At 38.5% G+C, this 22,204-nt stretch overlaps 1 protein-coding gene across 2 annotated transcripts; it reads right to left on the reverse strand.

The window, feature by feature from the left end:
* Positions 1-470: 470 nt before the first annotated feature.
* LOC131219249 (probable leucine-rich repeat receptor-like protein kinase At1g35710) lies at positions 471-21,926 on the reverse strand. Of its 2 annotated transcripts, XM_058214297.1 has the most exons (11): positions 21,750-21,921; positions 11,808-11,955; positions 10,834-10,905; positions 9,949-10,020; positions 4,974-5,045; positions 4,720-4,863; positions 4,491-4,571; positions 3,503-3,574; positions 3,304-3,375; positions 1,183-1,254; positions 471-1,094 (listed from the first exon to the last, which is right to left on the reverse strand). In XM_058214297.1, exons 1-11 carry the CDS (start codon positions 21,889-21,891, stop codon positions 1,004-1,006), a joined length of 1,038 nt encoding a protein of 345 aa, XP_058070280.1. In that variant the 5' UTR covers positions 21,892-21,921; the 3' UTR covers positions 471-1,003. The 2 variants fall into 2 exon arrangements, with proteins under 2 accessions (XP_058070280.1, XP_058070281.1); XM_058214298.1 differs by lacking the exons at positions 3,304-3,375; positions 3,503-3,574 and having other exon boundaries at positions 21,750-21,926.
* Between the last annotated feature and the right edge of the window lie 278 nt (positions 21,927-22,204).

The following is a 22,204-nucleotide window of genomic DNA, read 5'->3' on the forward strand; positions in this document are numbered from 1 at the left end:
CATTTCTCTCAGGGAAAGGCTTAAGATATGTATTGAAAATCTTTCATTGCAGGGTTTTCAAGGAATGGGTCAGTCCAATCCACAGTTCAGAGCAACACCCGCCAATGGTCTGGATCACTGAATTACGGGGCACCACTTGTAGACAATAGAAAAAACCCACGCCCTCGGAGCCAGACCACAAGCAGCATGAAATGAAGATGAAATGTACAATGCTCAGGTAAGCAACACAGCACTCTGTTTACTTGGCCCCGAAACTATTGAGGGCCCACCTTTCCATAATCCAGATCAGTCAACTGGGGGCCAAAACATGGAAGAGCCCATTGAATGGCTAGGATCATCTGATGGTGGAGACTTTGGGCATGTCAGGGCATGCCAAATGAACAACCTGGATGATTGAAAGGTTGTCCCCACCTGCATTATAAATGGAGCCGAGCAAAAAACATCATTTCACAGTCCAGCATCAGACGATGTACATCAATAAGAATATCTTTATGTTCCCCCATAAATTTACTAACCAAAAAAGAAAATCACCAAACTGGTAAGGTTTTGATTTGATGCATTAATAAACAATACAAGTGGGAAAAGAAGCTTGGGAACAGGCCTTTTGAATCAGTCAAACTATCAAGTGGTATCGTAATGGTTGGGAGTTTGTTTTGCATGTGCAGCAGTACATACCCGTCAATCACAGGACTGGGCCACATGCAGCTGTGGTCAGATGATGAGAACCATCCAGCTACAAGGAACCAAAGTCGATGGGCAACGTCCAAGAAAAAACACTGAAAAGATGTCCTGCCCATATATGTTGGGTCACGGACTACATTTGTGTGCCATCCTCTCATTTGCAATGCCACTCACGGATGTTGAGGATTATCCATTCCCCAGCAGATGGATGGTTCCAACCATCCTACTGTGGCTGCAAGAGGGTCTCATCCAGTGAAGCATGCAAGACCAAATATGATAAACATGTGATCCAACAACAGTTAAAAGAATATAAAAATGCAAATTAAAATAGGAACTCCGTATCCGAGACCTCAAGAACCTTGTGACCGCCTTTACCGTTCACCCCAGGCTTGAATTGGTTGCCTTCAATATATCTGCATCCACACATGTAATAATCAAGTGAAGTTATTCCCAAGCGTTTCAAACAGCATTAACCGCATCATTTGAGTTAGAGAAACTCACAATTCTTTCAAAAAGGGGTGTTTATAGAGGGCATCCGGAATCCGCCCTGTAAATAGGTTGTGATCCAAATACCTGAAAATGCATGTCATTTTTAAGTGCAAAACTTGAAAATGATTGGACACGCATGCATATATTTACAGGGATATTTTACACACTAGTATGTTCTTAGATGCTAATTAGCTTAGAACTAAGCTAGGATAACTCAGTTGAGCCAGATTTTCAGTTCCAACTCCAGGTTTCAGTTTATACAAAAGATCAGCCAACCTAACAAAGTGTTCATTGACTCATAAAATCAGAGTACCAAGCTTTACAATTACATACAAATATATGTGGACATGATTTCATGACTGCATACAAACATGAGCATATGAACCACACATGCAAATAAAGACATGCAGCCTTTTTCTCCAAAAAAAAAAAAAACATGAGACATTTTTATTTCTTTTTCAAAAAAAAGGAAAGGAAAAAAAAAAAATTACAAGAAACATTACATCAGGAAAAAGGCAATGCAAAGAACCCAATCAAGGGTGTGGGCCTTCTTGTCTGTATCAAGATTCCTATGCCCTAGCTTAGTTTTTTCAACAAATTTTTGTTTTCTTCTCAAGAGTGTCTGCAACTGCAATATCATTAACTTTCTACCTAAATCATGGTGCGTTTGGATGACTGCATACAAACATGAGCGTATGAACCACACATGCATAGAAAGACATGCAGCCTTTTTCTTCTTATTCTTCTTTTTTAAAAAATAAAAAAATAAAAAAAGGTCTTTTTATTTCTTAATTTTTTTTTAAAAAAGGAAAGGAAAGGCAAAAAAGAAGTGGGAAAAAAGAAGAGAAAAGAGAGAAAATACAAGAAACATTACATCAGGAAAAAGGCAATGCAAAGAACCCAATCAAGGGTGTGGGCCTTCTGGCCTGTATCAAGATTCCTATGCCCTACCTTAGTTTTTTCAACAAATTTTTTTTATTCTCAAGAGTGTCTGCAATTTCATTAACTTTCTACCTAAATCACAGTGTGTTTGGATGCCTATCAAATTGATTTGTGATTGATTAGCATTCAGTCTTGATGGACTGTCTCCAAACTAAATTGTGTTACTTTCAAGTGGAAAATGGAAGGAACATAAGTTAAGAAACTGCAAATTGAGTGCCACTTCCTGATCATGAAAGCCAGGCAACAGCAATGATTTTTGTTGATATGAAAGTTTGTGATTGAATTCATTTATGCATCCAAATGCAGCCTGAGCAGACAAAACATTTTGCCTAGAACCAAGACCACATATCTCCTCATATAGTCATATTCGCAAGCTCACCAAGGCTAAAAATCATCGTTAGTCTCCCATAAGATGGTATTGCTGGAAACATATGCATGATTCTGCCATGTCTCATGCAATTGGCAAGTGTTTTTGTGCGTGCGTGTGTGTGTGTGTGTGTGCGTGTGTGTGTGCATGTCCCAATTTGAAAAGTGGAAGACAAGAATACACACAGATGCAGATGTATGCAGGTAACATACATTTGCATGCATAGAACGCATACATGCAAATAGATAAACATGCCCGGTGTTCCCCCACCCACTATGAAAGGAAAAAGTGAACTGCAATGGACACTGAAGAGGAATAAAATCAACATTTCATCATTGGCTGAATCTCCCATTGCGGCATCTAGATATTCCTGGACCAAAGCACTTTGACACGTCTTGGACTCAGAGTTGCACATTCATGGATAGAAACCGATGAAATAATAGAGGAAAATAGTGGGGCATTGGCGGAAAAAAAAAAAAAAAAAAAGGAGAAGAAGAAGAAGAAGAAGGTTATGGCACACTAAGAAATCCTCTAAAAAAATAATAAGCAAGTAATAAAAAGGGATCCACCACACCCAACAAGGTTTGGGCGAATGGTCTTCACCGTAAGTTTGCTCCCTATGGGTGAGGGTTCGATTCCCCTCCTTGGCTTTACCCGATACACGTGGTTGTGGGTGATTGCGTGTATCCGCAGGGATTAGCCTCACTTCAAAAAAAAAAAAAAAAAAAAGAGGTGGGGACACCCCGTGTCTTCAGAAAAAAAAAAAAAAAAAGGGATCCACCACCATTAAAAGTAAAAGTCAAAGATAGAGATGGTGAGCATACAAGTAAGTCAATCGAGGAATATGGGCAAGCCCAGAAGGTATGATCCCGGACATTTTGTTGTATGACAGGTATCTGCAACCCAAAGATTAAGAAACATTAGAAATTTTAACATTTGCAGGTAGACCATCACAGTTAATTTTAAAAGGCAGTAGAAACAGGGTTTTAAGTAGTCAATTTCATTTTAGATACCGATACTCACAGTATTTCTAAATTCGTCAAATTTGCAAGCTGTGCTGGTATACCTCCAGTCAAGAAATTGTTATTTAGATACCTAAATACAAACATTATAGAATAAATCCATTGGAAATTGAACAACTCCAAGTAGACAGTTATGCAAAAATTCCAATAGAAGAAAATTTTAAAAATGACCAAGCTGCATGTTTTACAACTAGGGCCGAGCATAAGCACATCCAGGTCAAGACCATGAGCTAAACACCTGAGCCCCGTGCCCAGCCAAGCCCAGCCAGTGAGCGAAGGAACCAAGATAGGGGACAGGCCAGAACAGGCCTGCCAGTGAAATACTTTGCTCTCCCATGTTAAATAAGCCTGGTTGGGCCTAATTGTTGGGTGTTTAGTCAAGATGCAAGCCTGAGTCCCGCCCAATTAGGTGCCCCGCTACCTGAACTTATATGCTTTCCAGCCTTTGGTTTATTGGGCCTAAAACTTTAGCCTGGCCAAAGTGGGCTGGACTTGGGTATGGCAAGGGCCAGCCCAACCCAATTACAACCCTAGCTAGGAAGAGCATATTATGCCTCATTAATGAAATAAGGTGCTCCCATAGGGGTTCCAGTCCTTGCCCGAGTGGAAGACTCCGAGGAGTTTCAACACGAGGTCTTGGGTTCGAAACCCATGGGTGGTGAAATCCCACGACGGTGTGTGTGGGTGTGTGTCGGGTGCGTGTGTAAAAAAAAAAAAAAGGTGTTCCCATTACGACCTTGCAAGAAGACATGGAAGGGAAAATAGAAATGTACTAAATCTTGTTTCAAGTTAAAATATATCATGTAAACTTACTGCTAGCACTTGATTCCTTGTTTTGGATATCAAAAGCTAATGCAAGAAATAAAAAAGGAATTCATGTGAGAAATAAAAAAGGAATTCATGTGAGCAAGCATTAGGAAAGTGTGTTTTTTGTATTTATGTGATATGTCACCAACCCTTGCATATTGCTAATATTAACATCCACTTACAGATTGCGTAGAGAGGGAAAGCTTCCTTCAAAACGGATGAGCTCCCTTATGGTTCCCACCAAATGGTTATTACCAACATCTCTGCAACAGACTTTAGATTAACAGAATAGCAAAATAGAAGAATAAAATGTAGTTTAACAACTTTTTACAACAACAAGAGAATGGTCATATATAAGATAGAAAATCCATGCTCATATATGGAATCCAGATCACAGGAGATGGAGAATACAAATGCCGGAGGTATGGGAGATTGCCCAATTCAGGAGGAACTCGGCCGGTAAAGCGGTTCTCATGAAGATAAAGATAACGAAGCTCTGGTAGATTTGCAAGCTCCTTGGGAATTTCCCCCTTGAAATTATTGAAGCTCAGGTACCTGTCAAGTTTCGGTCAATAATCTGAAAGGGAAGTTGGATGGAAAGAAACAAATTTTCTCCAGGACAAGATGAACCAAATACGCAGGGTGAAAATATTGGAAATACTCACAGATGTGTCAGCCTCTTTAATTCACCGATTTCAGGAGGAATTGCATCTTGTAGCTTATTCCACCTCAAATTTCTAAAAGGAACAAAATAAATCAGTAAATGACCCCAAAAAAAAAGTATGGATAACTGACTACAAATAGGAAGCATGTTTCTTTGCATCAATATGTATCAGAATCAAGAAACAATTTATACTTAACAGGAAATTAAGCGTATCAGAATCAAGAAACAACTTATACTTAACAGTAAATTAAGTTTAAATAAAGAATTATCTATCAAATAGTGTGTGAACCAGTTCACAAATGTATGGATATAATATCGACCAGAATTTAGAATTGCGATATATTGCCATCAGCAACTGTTTTTTGGGTTTTATGGAGTAGAGGGAGAGATAATATAGGAAGAAGAAATTATGAGGAGATGGGAAAGATGGATCCACATATACCAGAGAGTTCCACCTAGATTTTTTGGGTTTAATCCCAAATAGAAGAAAAGAATCCTCATCTAATTAGTCAACTTTTTTAATCAAACTGTGAGATCAGTCTGTGAGTCAGACATGTATAAACTCATCTAATCTGACAACAACTTAAAGATTCCAAAAACCCAGTCGCACAAACCAAATAAATCTTCCATTTTTCTCTGTTTTGTTTGGTTGTCCACCCATAAACTCCTTTGTAAGCTTTCCTAATTTGCTGCACTCCAAGACCTTCCTTGTATTTCCCTAAGCCAGCTCAATAACAACCCCATTTAACAAATAAGGACTCCAGATTATAGCAACTCTTATATCCAAGACATAAAACTCCACCTAACAATGTCTCTCTCTGAACCACACGTTTATTGTTTACAATTCAATGTCCCATCAAGGCTCTCTACAACATAGAGAAATAGAGGCTAACACTCTTTTACATTAAACCTCATACAAATAGTCACCATTAATCGACCAATTTTCCTTCCCTCCCCAAAACAAACTGTAAGAATTCTCTCCTAAGAACTCAAATCTTTTTTCTTTTTTTTCTTTTTTTTTTTAATTCAAAATATAAGAATGAAACCAGCCAACAGGTAAAACTCACATGCATAAACTCACCCTACTTGTCATGCATATACTTAAAAGACTCCAAAAACCCAATCACACAACCCAAATAACCCGTCCATTTTCTCCCTTTCTTTGGTTGATCGCCCATAAAATCCTATTTTGTAGGAATTCCTAATATACTAACGTAAGACACCCTCCTTGTAGTTCCCAAAACCTACAAAGAAACTACTCCCTTCAACAAATAAGGACTCCTGAAAATTGAAACTCTAATGTCTTAGAGACAACTTTAAATAATTCCTAAATCTCCAAATGAAATATTTATAGCTCATACGCCCACACACACACACACATCTACCAAATCTTGATGTCAAAGGATTAACCCTATATTCCTCCACATAACCATTAAATAACCCTGCTTTCCTCATGCCCCTCCAAAACAAATTTTGAGAGGTTTTATTTAATCCCTTCAAGAATTGCACACGCATTGCATGATATGACATTAAGCCTCCTTGTCTAGACATCCTTGCAATCTCAACTCCATGAACCCCTTTTTCCTTCTCATACAGGCATTTTTTACTCAACTTGCCAACAGTACTCAGTGGGGGAAAAAAAATCTCGCTGAATCAACTCAAACACCAATCAAGCTGAGTCGATAGACTTGGCGAGCTTTTAAACAATGTTGTGAATTCCTTAAGGCATGTACTGGAATTGGAGGCTCTCCCCACTTCTCGTGTGTATTAATAGCCCTGCAGCCACACCTGAATAAGCTAAAAGGCATTAATTGAGTGTCACACCCCTTTCTTTGTCGTTCTCCTCACATTGCAAACCTTGTTTGGATCATTTCCAGTTTCTTGTTGTACGAGATGTCTTATACTGCGCAGGAATATGGATACCATATTGATTATATCCTTGTGAATACAAAATTTACCCTTCAAATTGAGTATCAGGATAAGATACTCATGTTCTATGTTACTCAGGTATAGGCCTACATGCTCAAGCTACAAGGACCTGATTATAATTTTAACATTTCAGTATCTTTTATCGATAGAATAATATTGACATACTTTCTCTTAATATTTAAAAACATTGCATTTTTTGGTCTACAATAAATTACTCAGGTCTGGTTGTATTTTTTTTATGAGAACTTACTCAGGTATGGTTGAGCAATACCCAACCGGATCCTATGCTCATACCCATCCCTGAGGATTTCAAAATCTGTGCGTCATGGCTCATATCAGACTATCTAAGTAACATCGCTTGTCTAGGCCAGTTTTGGATCTATAATCATAATTGCCAGATTTGCAATTTGGTTAAGTTTAGATTCAATTTGCAGACCATGATCGGAAGTCCTCTGTTTCAAAAACAAATTTGGAAGGCAACAATAACTTTATTAAGAAGCCTTGTGATTAACAATTCAGTTCAGTTTGGATTCTGGTTGAAATCCATGGTTTGCAGAGTGCCCGCTGATTTCAATTTGCTGAGTTTTGTTTGCCATGCGTTCATTCAACTTGTGGAATGGATTCTCTAAGCTAGCATTCTAGATTAGTTTGATTCATAAACCACATTCACTTAGTTCACATAGCTGCATTAAATCTCATTACATGAATCATGTCCGAGCAAAAAAGTAGTCATAATAAGAGGTAAAACAATGAAGAGCAGATTGAGATAGTTCATTCATGTGTGACAAAGGCCGAAGATTGATTTGGTGACTAGGCAGAGGGACCTGAAAAGAGGATGAGAGGAAGATCTAGAAGGACCTGGATTCAGGTGGTGAGAATGGATATGAACGCTTGTTCACTTACCAAGGACAGGGCCTTCGATAGGATCGATTGGCAAAACGGGATCCATAAAGCCAACCACAAATGGCTAGTATAAGGGTAGGGTGATGTTGACATGTATTATGTTCTAGTCTTCTCAAACCGTATTATCAACGAATCCTAAGAACCCAGCAGTGCAAGCAGGTTAGAGGAATGGCCACAGGGAAAGATAACAAGACTGAAGTTGTTCAATAATGGAAATGAACCCTCTTCATGTAATGAATGAAAGAGAAATAGGGTGGGACCCATGTGATCACATGTATGGCCACATGATCTCATGTGTGGGACCCACATGTTCCCATGCATGACAAGCTTTATGTTCCATGTTTGTGCCTTTTTTTCTTTAATTATTAGAATGACTAAATAAACCTTATCGTTATATGTGAATAAGTGTGGGCAAAATAGTTATTTCACTTAACCTTCGGGCTTTGCTTTTGTTTTATGCTCATAAAAGGCCTCATGGAACATTGGTTAGCATGATGCATTGGAGAAATAATAATAATAATAATAATAATAATCTTTGAACTTCGTCACTTGTTGGTACAAGAGAGGGAATTTCTAGGGATCTTAGTACTTGACTAGAGGCTTTAGGGATTCTCCCACAACCATTCTTTCATGTTTTCAAATATGGAATTTTCTGATTTTGATTCCATCTTAGTTGCAGAGTTTGAACTTAGTGAAATGGAATAGAAAAGATTTAAAGCCAATTGGTGCTTCCAATTGCATCAAAGTGGTAGGCAGACGTTGGATGGTATGCCTATTGCAAACCTCTTCTTCAAGGAAGTGGTGCAACTAGATGGAGTTTTAAAACAGTTGTGTGAAACTGAGATGATAAATTGATGAATTACTTCCGGAAGGGAATATGCGTAAAGATGGGAACTAAATTGAAGTTCTCAAGGGCATAACATATCATCCACAAACCAATAACAGAAAGACTGAAGTGGTCAACAGAAGCCTTGGAAATTTAAGGATCTCGTTATATCCCAAGAAAAATTTTCCTACAACTCTTTTCTGCACACCATACTACAAGATTAACCACTTTTGAAGCTGCCAATGGACTTCAACCTCGACACCCTAGACACAGGTACCAATTAGTACCAGACTGAATCAAGATGTTAAGGATTTTGTGCATCATATCAAGGGGATTCATGAAGAAGTCAAGTGTAATATTGCTCAGAGGAATGAGACCCACAAAGGATAAACTGACATAAGACAACACTTTCTTGGATTCAAGGACACAACAAGGCAATGGTCTGATTTAAGCCAGAACAACTCCTGGTTGTAGCAAGATACACTCAAGAAATGTGGGACCTTACCATGTCAAAAAACGACTCTAAGAAAATGCCTATCGCATTGAACTTCCACCTAAGCTGAAGATCAGCCCTATTTTAACTGTGGAAACCTGACAGCTCTATGATTTTACAAATGAAAAGTGTTCTTCATGCAATTTGAGGTTTTATACCACTGCAAATTGTGTTTACGGAGCTTACGCAGTTGCAATTTCCTGGCAAAGAATTGTGAGGTTTTCAACAAAGTTTTCCCTCTAAGAAACTGAGGGAGCAACAGCAAGCGGTGTTTTATCCCTTGTTTCTTCAAACAATATCATTGCATGGCCAGAATTTGTCCTGCATCAATTTGCATTTCCTTCCTACCAAACCTAACCTTGCAGGAATAATGGTTGGAAGCTTAAAGATTGTACATAAATTGATAATGGAAATTAACCAGCTTGCATCAGCATGTCTAAAATGTAAGAATGCAACTGCAAGAAGGGGCATGCAAAGACTACACTCTCATACTGTTATTTAAAATGGATTTTTCTTCCTTGACCACAGCTCCCTCAGATAACATGCCTCTGCTTCGACAATCTCATAACCTATGTTAAATATCTATGCATAAAACTGAATTCAGAGGCTAAATATGTTGATTTCTTTAATGTATTTGTATAACTGCTTAGATTTTATTATATTTCCAAAAAAAAAAAAATGCTTATATCTGATTATTATGCATTTGCTCAAGCTTATGGAATTAAAAGAAAAGCATAAGGAGAAAGAATTACATGCCGTGCTAAGAACAAGTCAAACAAAAAATATTCCAAGTGATAAATAGCTACAAATGAGTGTAGAAATTACAGTGTTCTAAGACGTTTCAACCGTCCAATTTGAGCAGGGATTGGCCCTGTCAGTTTGTTATTATGGAGATCCCTGTCAAACAAAAAATTGGACAGATTAGGCATTTCCTAGAAGAAACATCCATGTAATGGGAGTGAAGTAACTTCAAACTCTGTATCTGTTGTAATTTGATATACTTTAAGTTGAATGATCATTCATGTATACATTTATAGTTGTTAAAAATAAACCCACAACAACAAGGACAATGCACCATTTAGAAATGGTGTTGGCACGACAAGTTTGCCTAAGCTCGCATGGTAGTAAGAAACAAACCCACAGTACAAGGACAAGGCACCTTTAGAAATGGTTTTGGTGCATTGGCAGAGATCAACGTACAAAAACAACTCTTAAGGTTTCATTTATATATATTTAGTTTTCAGTACATCTTTATATATAAATGCTTAGAGTATGATGGCGAATAGCATGAAGGGAAAAGGCAGCACATTGGGTGCAGGATTCAGGTGATCACAATGCATCATGTGTATTACTCTATAGAATTTTACCTACTTGCACAACAAAGAAGTTAGATATTGGTTGATAAATAGCCTCTTGTCCCCATGATGATCGGAAAATATGCATAGAAATGCATACAAACCACAACAAGGAAAATATGCATGGATTGGCTTGGCATAACAAAAAAGTGAACACAAAGATCCTATGCAACTTCAAAATCAGTTTTTTTACTATTCCAGTAAGTGTATGGAACTAAAGGACACTCACTGAAGGGAAAAAAAGAGAGTATTTGCTCATAATCGAGAGATATATGAGTACGTATGTTATATAACATTGAGGGGGCATAAGAATTCACAGATACTATCAAAAGATCAAGAACACTGAGGGTCTTACAGCCTTGTCAGATCCAGCAGATTGGTTACAGCAGTAGGAAACGGCCCAACAATTGATACAGCATAAACCTCCCTGCAGGTGAAGAATGGTCATAATAAGATCTCAAGATCAACTTCAAAATTATATGCAATTTTGTCAAAATCATTATTTCAATTGTATCAAATCGCAAATTGTATCATAAACTGTAGGATTTTATCTGATTTTCTTTAAAAATAAAAAAAGCAATAAATAAATAAATCAGAAAATTTTAAAAGTCATCAATATGCATCATGATAGTGTTAAAGGATTCTTGTCCCTCCCCTCCCTCCCTCTACAGACGAAAATGAGGATTTCTGATAGAGGCGCACCTTTTACATGTTTTAAAAGCAAAAGGTAATGAAAAAAAGGGGGAAATGTATAAAAAATTAAAAATGAAAAAAAAAAAAAAAGATTTTTATATACCTTTGGGCCCCACTTACAAAGTCCACCACAATCGTACAATACGATACGACAAAACGGAAGCGGAATAAAATTTGGAAAAGAAAAGAACAAGTACAATTTGAATCGTAAATCGTAAGATTCAGTCATAGAATCGCTGGAATCATCTAAAAAGGGATTCAAAGTGGCATTAAAATTGTTTTCCTAAGATTTGACTGAAATTGTAAATGGTGGGATTTTGACCACTATGACTATAGGCAATTATTGCTTGCAGATTTTGATCTCATCTTGAACACATCTTTGACGCTCATACTTGATACATGATTCAGAATAAATCTAACTTGAACACTCTAATCTTATGGCATGGATTTGTGGTATCTTCAGTTAAAATACAAATTAAATGCAAATAAACCTTCGTAGGATGCAGAACTGAAGCTATAAGAAACTCTTTTGGAATCCAGACTTAAAAATGTACTTTAAAGAAAATGAACCCTTCAACAACAACATCGAAAACAGAAGACTGATGGAGACAGGCAAATAACATGTGTTTTTCTTACAGTTCTGTCACAACCCTGTAATCTCCTTGACTGGAGCACGTAACGCCAGTCCATGGTTGTAAGTCACCATCTCCACAAGGATCATCTCCAACCCATGCATAGACCACTCTCCATCCCAGAGATGCCTTTATTTCATTCAAGGCTTTCACTGCAACAAGAATATCATTCTCAACCATTAGAAAGAACCCAAATAACCCAAAGAGTCTCTTCCTTTTGTTCATTTTATTTATTCATTTATTTTTAGAGATTGTCTCTTCCTTTTAATTTACCAACATCAAATCTACATCTTCCAAGCCACATTAGTTCACCCACAAGATCTTAAATTGAAAGATAATAGAAAGATAAAAGCCTGACATGTCACGACCCAGAAACTTGCTTCATTGAGAAGGCAACAGATGATTCCCACGACTCCCAGAAATACAGCAACAAATCCGGATTCACTCATTTTCACCATGCAATGTTAATTAACATAATAAATCGAATATAACTGTACAGAACAGATTTACCACAGGAAATTCTTGAGCAGTTTTAGAGCAGCAGATGCTAAGATAAAAGAAACCAAGGAACAGTGTTTACAATTATTACCAGGGAATTCCAAGACAACATAATTCTACAGTCTAGGATGGTTTGTATCAGATGGTCTACTGAAATTCTTCCCCATAGCACCTAAAAGATATAGCTCAACAAAACCCTTTAGTGTCACAATATCAACTCTGTTGACAAATCATGCTCGTTTCCTATTAATCGGTGGGGAATCAGATTACAGGTCAAGGAGAACCTTATATCCAAAGGCAGTCGGAATTTCCCATAATTGAATATTAATGCACCGCAAAAATCACCTGTAAGGAAACTAAAACTGAATTATATCATGCCTCAAGACAAACCACTCCATGAAGCATTTTCAAATGGTCTAACAAACCCCATAACTTACACTCCAAATATCCAATTACTGAACTCCTAGTTTCTACAAAATTAGTTAAGAAACCATATGCGCCTTTTTTTTACACATGCGCTCACAACCCACACACACCCACAAACTCACACCACAAAGGGTACTCAAATCCATGACCTCGTGTTGAAACTCTTGTGAGTCTACCACCGAGGAGTAAGTACCCGATACCATATGCGCCCAGATCATATGTTATGTCCATTGAAACTTCCAGTGTTTAGAATCGTATGATTCCATACGATTCACATCATATCATATGGGTGTACGATTTGAATTGTACGCCCAAATCACAAATCCGAAATAATCATACGAATCATATCGAATCATACGATTAACACATCAAATCATACAATAATTGTAGACTGCATATATTGGCCCAAAAATTACTTAAAAAACATTTTTTCCTTCTTTTGTTTAACTTATTATGTTTAACTTATTAAAAATATCCTCATTTCTTTCTTTCTTGAGAGAGAGAGAGAGAGAGAGAGAGAGATTTGGGGATTTTGATATTCAAAGATCCAAAACAAAGAAATCAAGATCTTTTTATTCACCCCATGGAATCGAATGCCACTTTTTCTAACATGATTCTACACTCAAGAAAGGTAAAAAAGAACAAAATTATTAAGAGTCTTGTATGTTTTTTAAGGTAATTTTTTTGAAAGACAACAAAAGAAAACAGAGGAAAAAAGACAAGAATCCTTTGCTATCATGAAAATATGCATACCATATACATGTTCTCAATTGATAATATCATGATAAGTGTTACTTTTTGGTACATATTGACGGGGAATGGATGATTGATGAGTTTTTTTTTTTATCTTTTCTGATTTACTTATATTTTTTCCAAATTTTTTTGTAAATGTTTTTCTTAAGAAATCAGAAAAAAAAATAATCTTAGATACGATTTGCGATTCGATATGATTCAACCCCTACTACAATTTGCGATTCGGTAATGATTTTGACAACATTGGATCCTTCTAATATCTGACTCTACAAACTTGGTCTCTTAACTAAAACATTTCACAACAATATGCTGAAACCCCCTATTTTCAAATTCCATCTATTTAACTTTGAACGTCATCCAAAAAAATTGAGAGATCATACTCTTCAGTGGTGAGAATGTTACCACATTTGCTTTCAGGGGAATGTCTATCATACTAAATTCAGCTGCCAAAACTTGTAGTTCACCTGCCATTTCAGGCCTGTTCAACAGACTTCTACCATTGAGACAGCTCCATGATGCATCAAAATTGAAATTTTGAACTTAAATTGATAGAACTCAACCACATGCCACCTTTAGGCTGAATTCCTCCAATTGATTGCCACAAGATTGATACCTAGGCCCAAATAATGGACTATGGGATGACCCAAGTCCCAACAGCCTTCTAGTATAAAACTTGAAACCGCATAAGACTGAGACTCTCAGTCATACGAAACCTAACTCAATCTTTTCATACGATAATTGATCTCATAGCGCAGTCATATGTATGGCCTATGTGAACCTCACAATCTGAGGAATCTCCTAAACAAAACTTTCTAGAATAAAATCCCATACTCTACTGCTATTGGCCCACATGTATCGGGCCCAATTTATTCTCAATTAGCTTGTAATTGAAAAAAAAAAAAAAAAAGAAAAGCAAGGCAAACATGGAAACCAAACTTCACCATCATCATCATCATCATCATCTAAGCCTTATCCCAACTAAATGGGGTCAGCTACATGAATCCCTTTCTGCCATTCCACTCTATCAAGGGCCATAACTTCATTTAGACCATAGGTCACGAAGTAGGAAATGCCAAGCATGAGTTTGGAATGTCATATTGTTCGGATTCTTGTTGAAGCTTTGGCATAAGTTTGACACCGGCTGTCAGCCTGACACGACCCCCCTTGATCCAGCCTGGGGACTGGCAATGAGAGCATAAAACTCCCAAAGGCTCAATGTAATAGACCATGACGTAAGCTATTGCAATCAAGCTATGTAATAGTCTATTAGACAGGTTGATAACCCCAAAAAAAAGTTGATTACAATCAACGAGTTAGGTTGTATACACAGCCCATATTCGACTGTCCTACATGATTTGAACTGTAGACCCTTTTTCTTTCTTTTTTAATATTAGCTGGAATGCTTTTCTCTTGCTTTATATATATATAAAATAATAATAATAATTAAAAAAAAAAAAAACTGGAATCCTTTTCTCTTATGTGGTTTGTAAAAAAAACCCTAGAAATATCACCAGTTGGACGGACATGTGGACCCTCTAGTCCAATCAATGGTCAATCTAGGCCATGCGGTTGGATCTGTGGGCCCCATCATCCAATCAGACCAATGATTTGGTCCAGATATTTCATTAGGACCGGTTCATATCTTCAACTGATTCAATCTGGATTCAGGATCCTTGATGCGATCCACATTTGCAATCAAGACGATTACATGGCCTGATCTTCAACCCAATGGATATGATCTTCAATCAGGCAGAAAGGGGTCAACCCTATGTGGATGATCAGATGGCTTGGATCAATCACTCAGGAAAGGACACCCCACACTCTCCAAACAACAAGTTAATTGAGAATTACAATCAGTTCACTAATGACACAAAATTCGCATTTGTGCACTTTCCAAATAAACAATTAGGTAAAAAATAGATCAATTGACAATAAAACCAGAGTTCAAGGCAATTTACTAACAAGTAACCCCAAAGGCTCAGTGGTAGACATACTCTGTTTCAACACTGAGACCAGGGATGGAGTGCCCATGTGATGCAAGTGGGTGTGTGAATGTGTGGGGTGCCGGTGTGCATAAAAATAAATAAATAAATAAATAAAATAAAAACCCGAAAGGCAATTAAAGTTTCTCCCTACTTAAAAAGATCATTGACATCAATCTGCCTATCAAACTTCAAAATGAAGATAGCAAAAGACTAAATTTTAAAGGTGTAAGAGACAGACGAAAACAGAATGGCAGGATCTCAATCATTAATGATGCAAGATAGACTGTTGCATCAACATTTGGGTCCACCATTGGACCCAACTGCTGCTTGAGAAAGATCAGGCCATTATGTATAGTCCCATTGGACTCTCAAGTCCACAGACCCAATGGGATGGACCATCCAATTGTTTGCAAGGCACATGGGTCAACCAGATGGCCAAAACAATGGATTGTGAAGGCCCGCAAGTCCAACTGGCAGATTTTTTTTGGGAATTTATAAGCAAAATGTTTTTTGTTTGGGTGTGTGTGTGTGTCTGTGTTACAGAGTTGTATCCGACCTTAGATGATGATGATGATGATGACGACGACGACAATGATGACGGGGGCCGTGCATGTGCACATGTGAGATGATGATCATAACAATGACAATGTGTGTGGTGGTGGTGGTGGTGGTGGTGGTGATGGTGGTGATGATGACAACGATGATTATATGTAAGTTGTATGTATATATCCATGGGTTTTTTCTTTGCACAAAACTTACTCTGCTTCATATGGCTGTACAAAGGGGTGTTTCGGTAGTCAGATATCATCAGGATTCTTTATTTAGTAGCGGGATAATCAAATTGAGAGGCAATGATTCAACAATAAAAGGACCACATGCAGATGCTAATCAAGATCAAGAATCACATGCACCGGTGCCCCTACTACCAAATAGAATGGATGACCCCAAAATCATCTACTGTAGACGACCAACATGTCAGAAAAATCTTCCCATTAACGGAATCACAGAATAATCTTCTGGGAATGGCTTTCAGTCCCCTTTATAGACTGCAAACAACCCATTATTAAATCCCAATGTTTCTATTTTATCACTGACAATTTGAATCTATAAACTGCTTGATGCGGGACAATTAACCACTTGCTCTAAAAGCTCGAACTGATAGAGAGTGGTGAATCAATCCCTTTATTTTATAGCCCAAGCCCCGCATCGCATAGGTTAGGACCTCGGCCAAACCCCCTTCTAGGCCCCACTTCACATGGGTTCCGCTTCACACGGGCCACCCACCTTGAGTGTGTCCCTGCATCCCACAGGCTACCCCACTCGAGCCTAATGTGAAAGCCCCTGCATTAATCACCCCCGGTGAGGAGTCTCAAACACGAGACCTCCCGATCTGATACCACTTTGATGCAAGACAATTAGCCACTTGCTTTAAAATCTCGAACTGATAGAGAGTGGTAAATCAATCCCTTTATCTCATAGCCCAGGCCCCACATCGCATGGGTTAGGACCTCAGCCGAATCCCCTCATGAGCCCCACTTCACATGGGTTCTGCTTCACATGGGCCACCCACCCCAAGTGTGTCCCCGCATCCCACAGGCTACCCCACTCGAGCCTGGTGTGAAAATGCCCTTGCATTACTGCTATTTGAAGATATTCCTAATTTCGAGATTATGTCGCAAAGAACTGTTTCTAAAGAAAAGGCTGCATATCTAGTGCTGAAAAGCACTATGTTTCCAGAGTTAGATGTAGCTGCCTGTACAGTGTTCAAAAATCACTTCTACTGCATGCAAAAGTGCATGTACCTGTTGCCAATTGTATTTATTGTTGAGACAGACCCTGTTGTATATATAAGGAAGCTTGTGCAACTGCTACATATTGTATAAATAGAAAGAACTTGGCTGCCAGTTGTAGATTCTTTACAGAAATAGTTCTACCACATGTCTATGTATCGGTATCGCACAATGTATCGCACCCTTGGGATACAGATACGTATCGGTTATCGCATGGGATATATCGTTTGTATCGCATAATTTATCGCACTTTTGGGAAACATGGGGAAACATTAAGATAATTGTTGATTTTTTCAATGAAACTTCAGGGATTATTTTAAAAGACCTAATACACACTTTTAAATCATAAAATCTGAAAAAAGAAATGGTCATAATAGGTTTCCTTTGTATATTGTACTAAGATATGCGCTATGCGATTGAACTATGACAACTATATTCAGTATCCACCCCATCCATCCGTTTTTTCATATCATTTTAGGACATTATTCAAAAAAAAAATGAAGCAGATCCAATAATCAAGTGGACCGTACCATAGGAAACAATGATGATTGACCATTAGTGGGCCACAAAAGGTTAGATCAAGCTGATAATTGTTTTTTCTCTTCATTCAAACTTACGTGAAGTTATCAATAAATTAAGTGCCTAATAAAATATAGGGAAAATCAAGGTGCACCCTAAAAAGTTTTTAATGGTACCGTGTTCAACCACCATTGTTTCCTTGAGTATAGTCCACTTGAGACGAAAAATAAAATAGATCTAACGATCAAGTGGACCACACTGAAAAAAGTAATGGAGGGATTAAACGTCTGCCATTGAAACCCTTTAGGGGTTCACGGAATTTTTGGATCAATATAAAATTTGTTTTTCCTCTTAATTTATGTCTTTGTGACTTCATGAACAGATTGGATGGAAAATAAACGTTATGGTGGGCCCTACAAAATGACTCTTGCATTTAATCCCACTGACATTTAATGCTTAGTGCATTTCAATGCAATCAAGCTTATTATTTGGTGTGGTACACTCGAGGGTTAGATAAGCCTCCTTTTTTACCTTAAAATAATATAAGAAAAGGGATTGACGGTTTGGATGTACAGATACATCACGGTGGGCCCGACCACAGACCTGCCCGTTCGGAGCTAGGGACGGGCGGGGGTAGTACGCAATCCACGTCCTCGTGTGGTACACCAGCCAATCCGCTTCCTTTTGGATTAGATTTAATGTTATATGGCCCCACAATAATATATTTATTATATCCACACCGTTCAACCATTTGGAGAGATTATTTTAGATCATGAGCCAAAAAATAATTAATATCCAAAGCTCAAGTGGACCACACCACAAATAGCAGTGGGACAGTGATTCTCACTGTTAAAACATTCGTATGGCCCACCGTGACTTTTATTTTCCATCCAATCTGTTAATGAGGTCACACAGAGCTGGATGAAGAGGAAAAATAAATATCATATTTATCCAAAACTTCTCTGACCTCAAAAGGGTTTCAATGGTAGACGTTCAATCTCCCACTATTGTCTGTTGTTTGGGGTGTGGTCCACTTGTTCTCTGGATCTGTCTTATTTTTCGGCTCAAGCCTTACAAGGAGCTCGCCAAATGGAAGAACGGTTTGGATATAACGCATGCCTTATGATGGGACCCACAACACTTGATGACGTCAACCCTCGGTGGTGTACGGTACACCACCCAACCCAAAATCACTAAAAGAGGGCTCAAACGCTCTTGTTTTTCTACGCAGTGAGGGTTCCCCTAAAATCTCGCCCAAATCCAGGAAATTTCATATCTCACGATGATTTCTCGACATTTCGGAGAGGATTTCTCCGGATTTCGCTTGAATTTCTTCGGACGTCGATAGATTTCTCTCCTGTGACCCGGAAATGTCGACCACGGCCTGATTCCTCGCCGGAATCTCCAAGAAAGGGAGAAGTTGAAGAAAATTTGCAGAAAATCCTACTTACCTGTCGAGTGGCCCACCTCCAGTCAGGTACGCTCCGATTTCTTTTTCTTTTTTTTCTAATTCAAATTTTTTTTTTATTCTCCACAAGTCGGATTCGATTTTCTGTCCGTGCATTTGTCTCCGACGATAATGGAGAGGAAATCTCGCCATATTGTCGATATATCGTGCGATATCGACGATATATCGGCCGATATTAGGATTTTGAATTTTTTGGTATCTTCCGGTGGTTATCGTGACTGTATCGTGTCGCAGGGGTGCGATATCGATAATATCGGCCGATATATCGGCCGATAGTATCGATATTTCGAACACTAGTTCTACCACATGTCTATGTAAAAGTGGATAGCTACAGGTAGCTGTATATACTTCTAAAAATAACTTATGGATCAATATCCATTGCCAACGTTGAATAATGACAATGCTGCTGAAAAAAAAAAAAGAACAAGAAGAATATTCACGCCAGAAGTAGAAATTTGTTACAAACATAGAATCCCATTAGATGAACTGGCATATGATTGAACCTATGGAGGAATTTCATCAGAAAAAGAATCACAATCTTTTTAACAATGTTTCTGAGAGAAATCACAACTTTCAACAATCTGAGAGATCATATGAAAAATATAAGGGTCAAAGTACAAGTTGATTTTTTTATTAATGCGTTCAAGTATCTGAGAGAAGATGCGAAAAATAGATGGGTCAAGTACAAGTTGATTTTTTATTATTAATACATTCAAGTATCTGAGAGATCATATGAAAAATATAAGGGTCAAGTACAAGTTGATTTTTTATTAATAAAGAAATACAGAAAATATATAGAGGCTTAAGCCTACTTGGAGATGGAGGCTTAAGCCTACTCCATCACCTTCACCATACACTTGCCACACATGTAGGGCAGTGAGAAGCATTGCTTTGGCAGGCACCATGTAGACTGGCCATAGCCCAAACAACACCATGATGTGATCGTCCTAGCTGCATAATCAGTACAACTTTTCACATCAAATGTGGGCCATTTGCAGTATTGCATGATCAATGCCCTTTCCTTTGCTCAACCATTTCTTGCCACCCATTTGAAGGCCACCATTGCAATGGCTAACTTATTCTGATTGCTGTGCAATTGAGGCAATAGCCCCTTCATATGATGGTCCATCAGATCAATGGCTTGGGTTGTGCTACTAATGTTCCACGTGTATGGAAGTAAGATAAACCAAATTTTCTTACCATATCAAAAAAATATCAAACTACCTATTTCTATCCAATCAAGTGAGATGGCAAAACAGATCCAATTCTCAAAGCATGTGCAAGATTAGTCAACAAAAGATATGCCCAAATTTACATAGATTAGAGTATGAAGAACCAGAAAGCAAGCTTATTTCTCTCACTACGTTCCAAAACAGAAACAGAGCTTAGATTCAAAACCAAATAAAATTATGGAAACTAAATTCCATTGAGAGGACAAGGAAATGTTAAAGCTACTAAAGGGAGCAGGATTTTTCAGAGCCAACTCTTCTACCATGCTCCATTAATATTTATGAGATCCATCCATAATTCAGTTGAGCCCCAGCATTTCTTTGTTGAGGCCCAAACTCAGCTCAGGAAGGCCAAAGAGCTGCGGTACAGAAACTCATGCGCGGAGAGCCATGTACGTGGAATTTTCATGAGATCCACCCCATCCATCGGATCTGCTGCCTCATCTTCATCTTCGAACCCAAAGTTCATGACCATCCATAACTCAGGTAGGCCAAAACCTAGGAACGAGTTGGGATGGGATACCCACCATTAGTTTTGTGTAGGGCCCACCGTGGTGTTTGTATGCCATCCAATCCATTCATATGATTTGCCTCATTGGGAGGAAATAATTACCCAGTAATCACAGTATTCCAAAACTCAGGTAGGCCACATTATGTGAATTTAGAGATTGTTAAGCATAATTCTATGTTGTGGCCCACCTAAGCGTTGACTAAGCCTGATTTTTGGGATCAAGGATGAACAATGGGTGATGCACCTAATGGACAGGGTGGATTTCGTGCATGTTAAGTCGTTTCCTGAATTTAGAGAAAGTGACCCCAGTACATACCCACGCAAGGTAAGCAAAAGTTCCACGAAAAGAACACTACAGACCAGAAATCCAAATTCGTCATACAACTCTGGCCCAGATATTAAACAGACTGGCCCAATTTCCAGGCCCCAGAAAACACGCGGCGGGCCGCTAATGATGAACAGCCCAGATCTTGCACGGGGATTAGCTCACCAATTAAGCCTCTTAGCAATGCTCTAAGATGAAATCACGAGAATGAAGAAGAAGCAGCACAGATGAAATTGAAATATGAGTACGGAAGAAGCGAATTGAAATTTCGTCATTGCCGCTTTGTTACTGAACTGAACTATCGCAATTCAGGTAAATCACACATCCAAATGCATCCTAATTTCGATCAACCATCGAAGATCCAGAGAAGAAGGCCCTAATATTTCCAAGAGACGACGATCTAATAGCATCAGGAAGAAGAACGAGAGTAAGGGAGGAATACCGTCTCTTTTTAGGGTTTTGGAGCGAGCGACGGAGAGAAGCAGAAAGAGGCAACAGATCCGAGCGACTGTCGTCGAAGGAGAGCCCATCTTTCTCATGAATAGACAGCAGAACTGATAAAAGGAAAAAGGACTGTTTTTCATCAGAAATGAAAAACAGTTTCCCTTTCGAACCATATCACCGACATTTCTATCGAACCGATGGGTACGGATGGCAATGGGCCGGACGCGGTACCAGCCAGCTAGCGTTGGACGCGGTTTGGCTGCTGACCCCAACACCAACCAGCCAAAGCTCTGTGGGCCCTGCCATGATGTACGTGTTTTATCCACGCCGTCCATCCATTTTCCCAGCTCATTTTCGGGCGTGTTATGAAAAATGAGGTAGATCTAAAGCTCAAGTGGACCACACCACAGAAAACAGCGGGGATTGAAAGCTTACTTGCCATCGAAACTGTTC

Source organism: Magnolia sinica, chromosome 11, assembly GCF_029962835.1.
Source record: "Magnolia sinica isolate HGM2019 chromosome 11, MsV1, whole genome shotgun sequence".
Taxonomy (NCBI): Eukaryota; Viridiplantae; Streptophyta; class Magnoliopsida; order Magnoliales; family Magnoliaceae; genus Magnolia; species Magnolia sinica.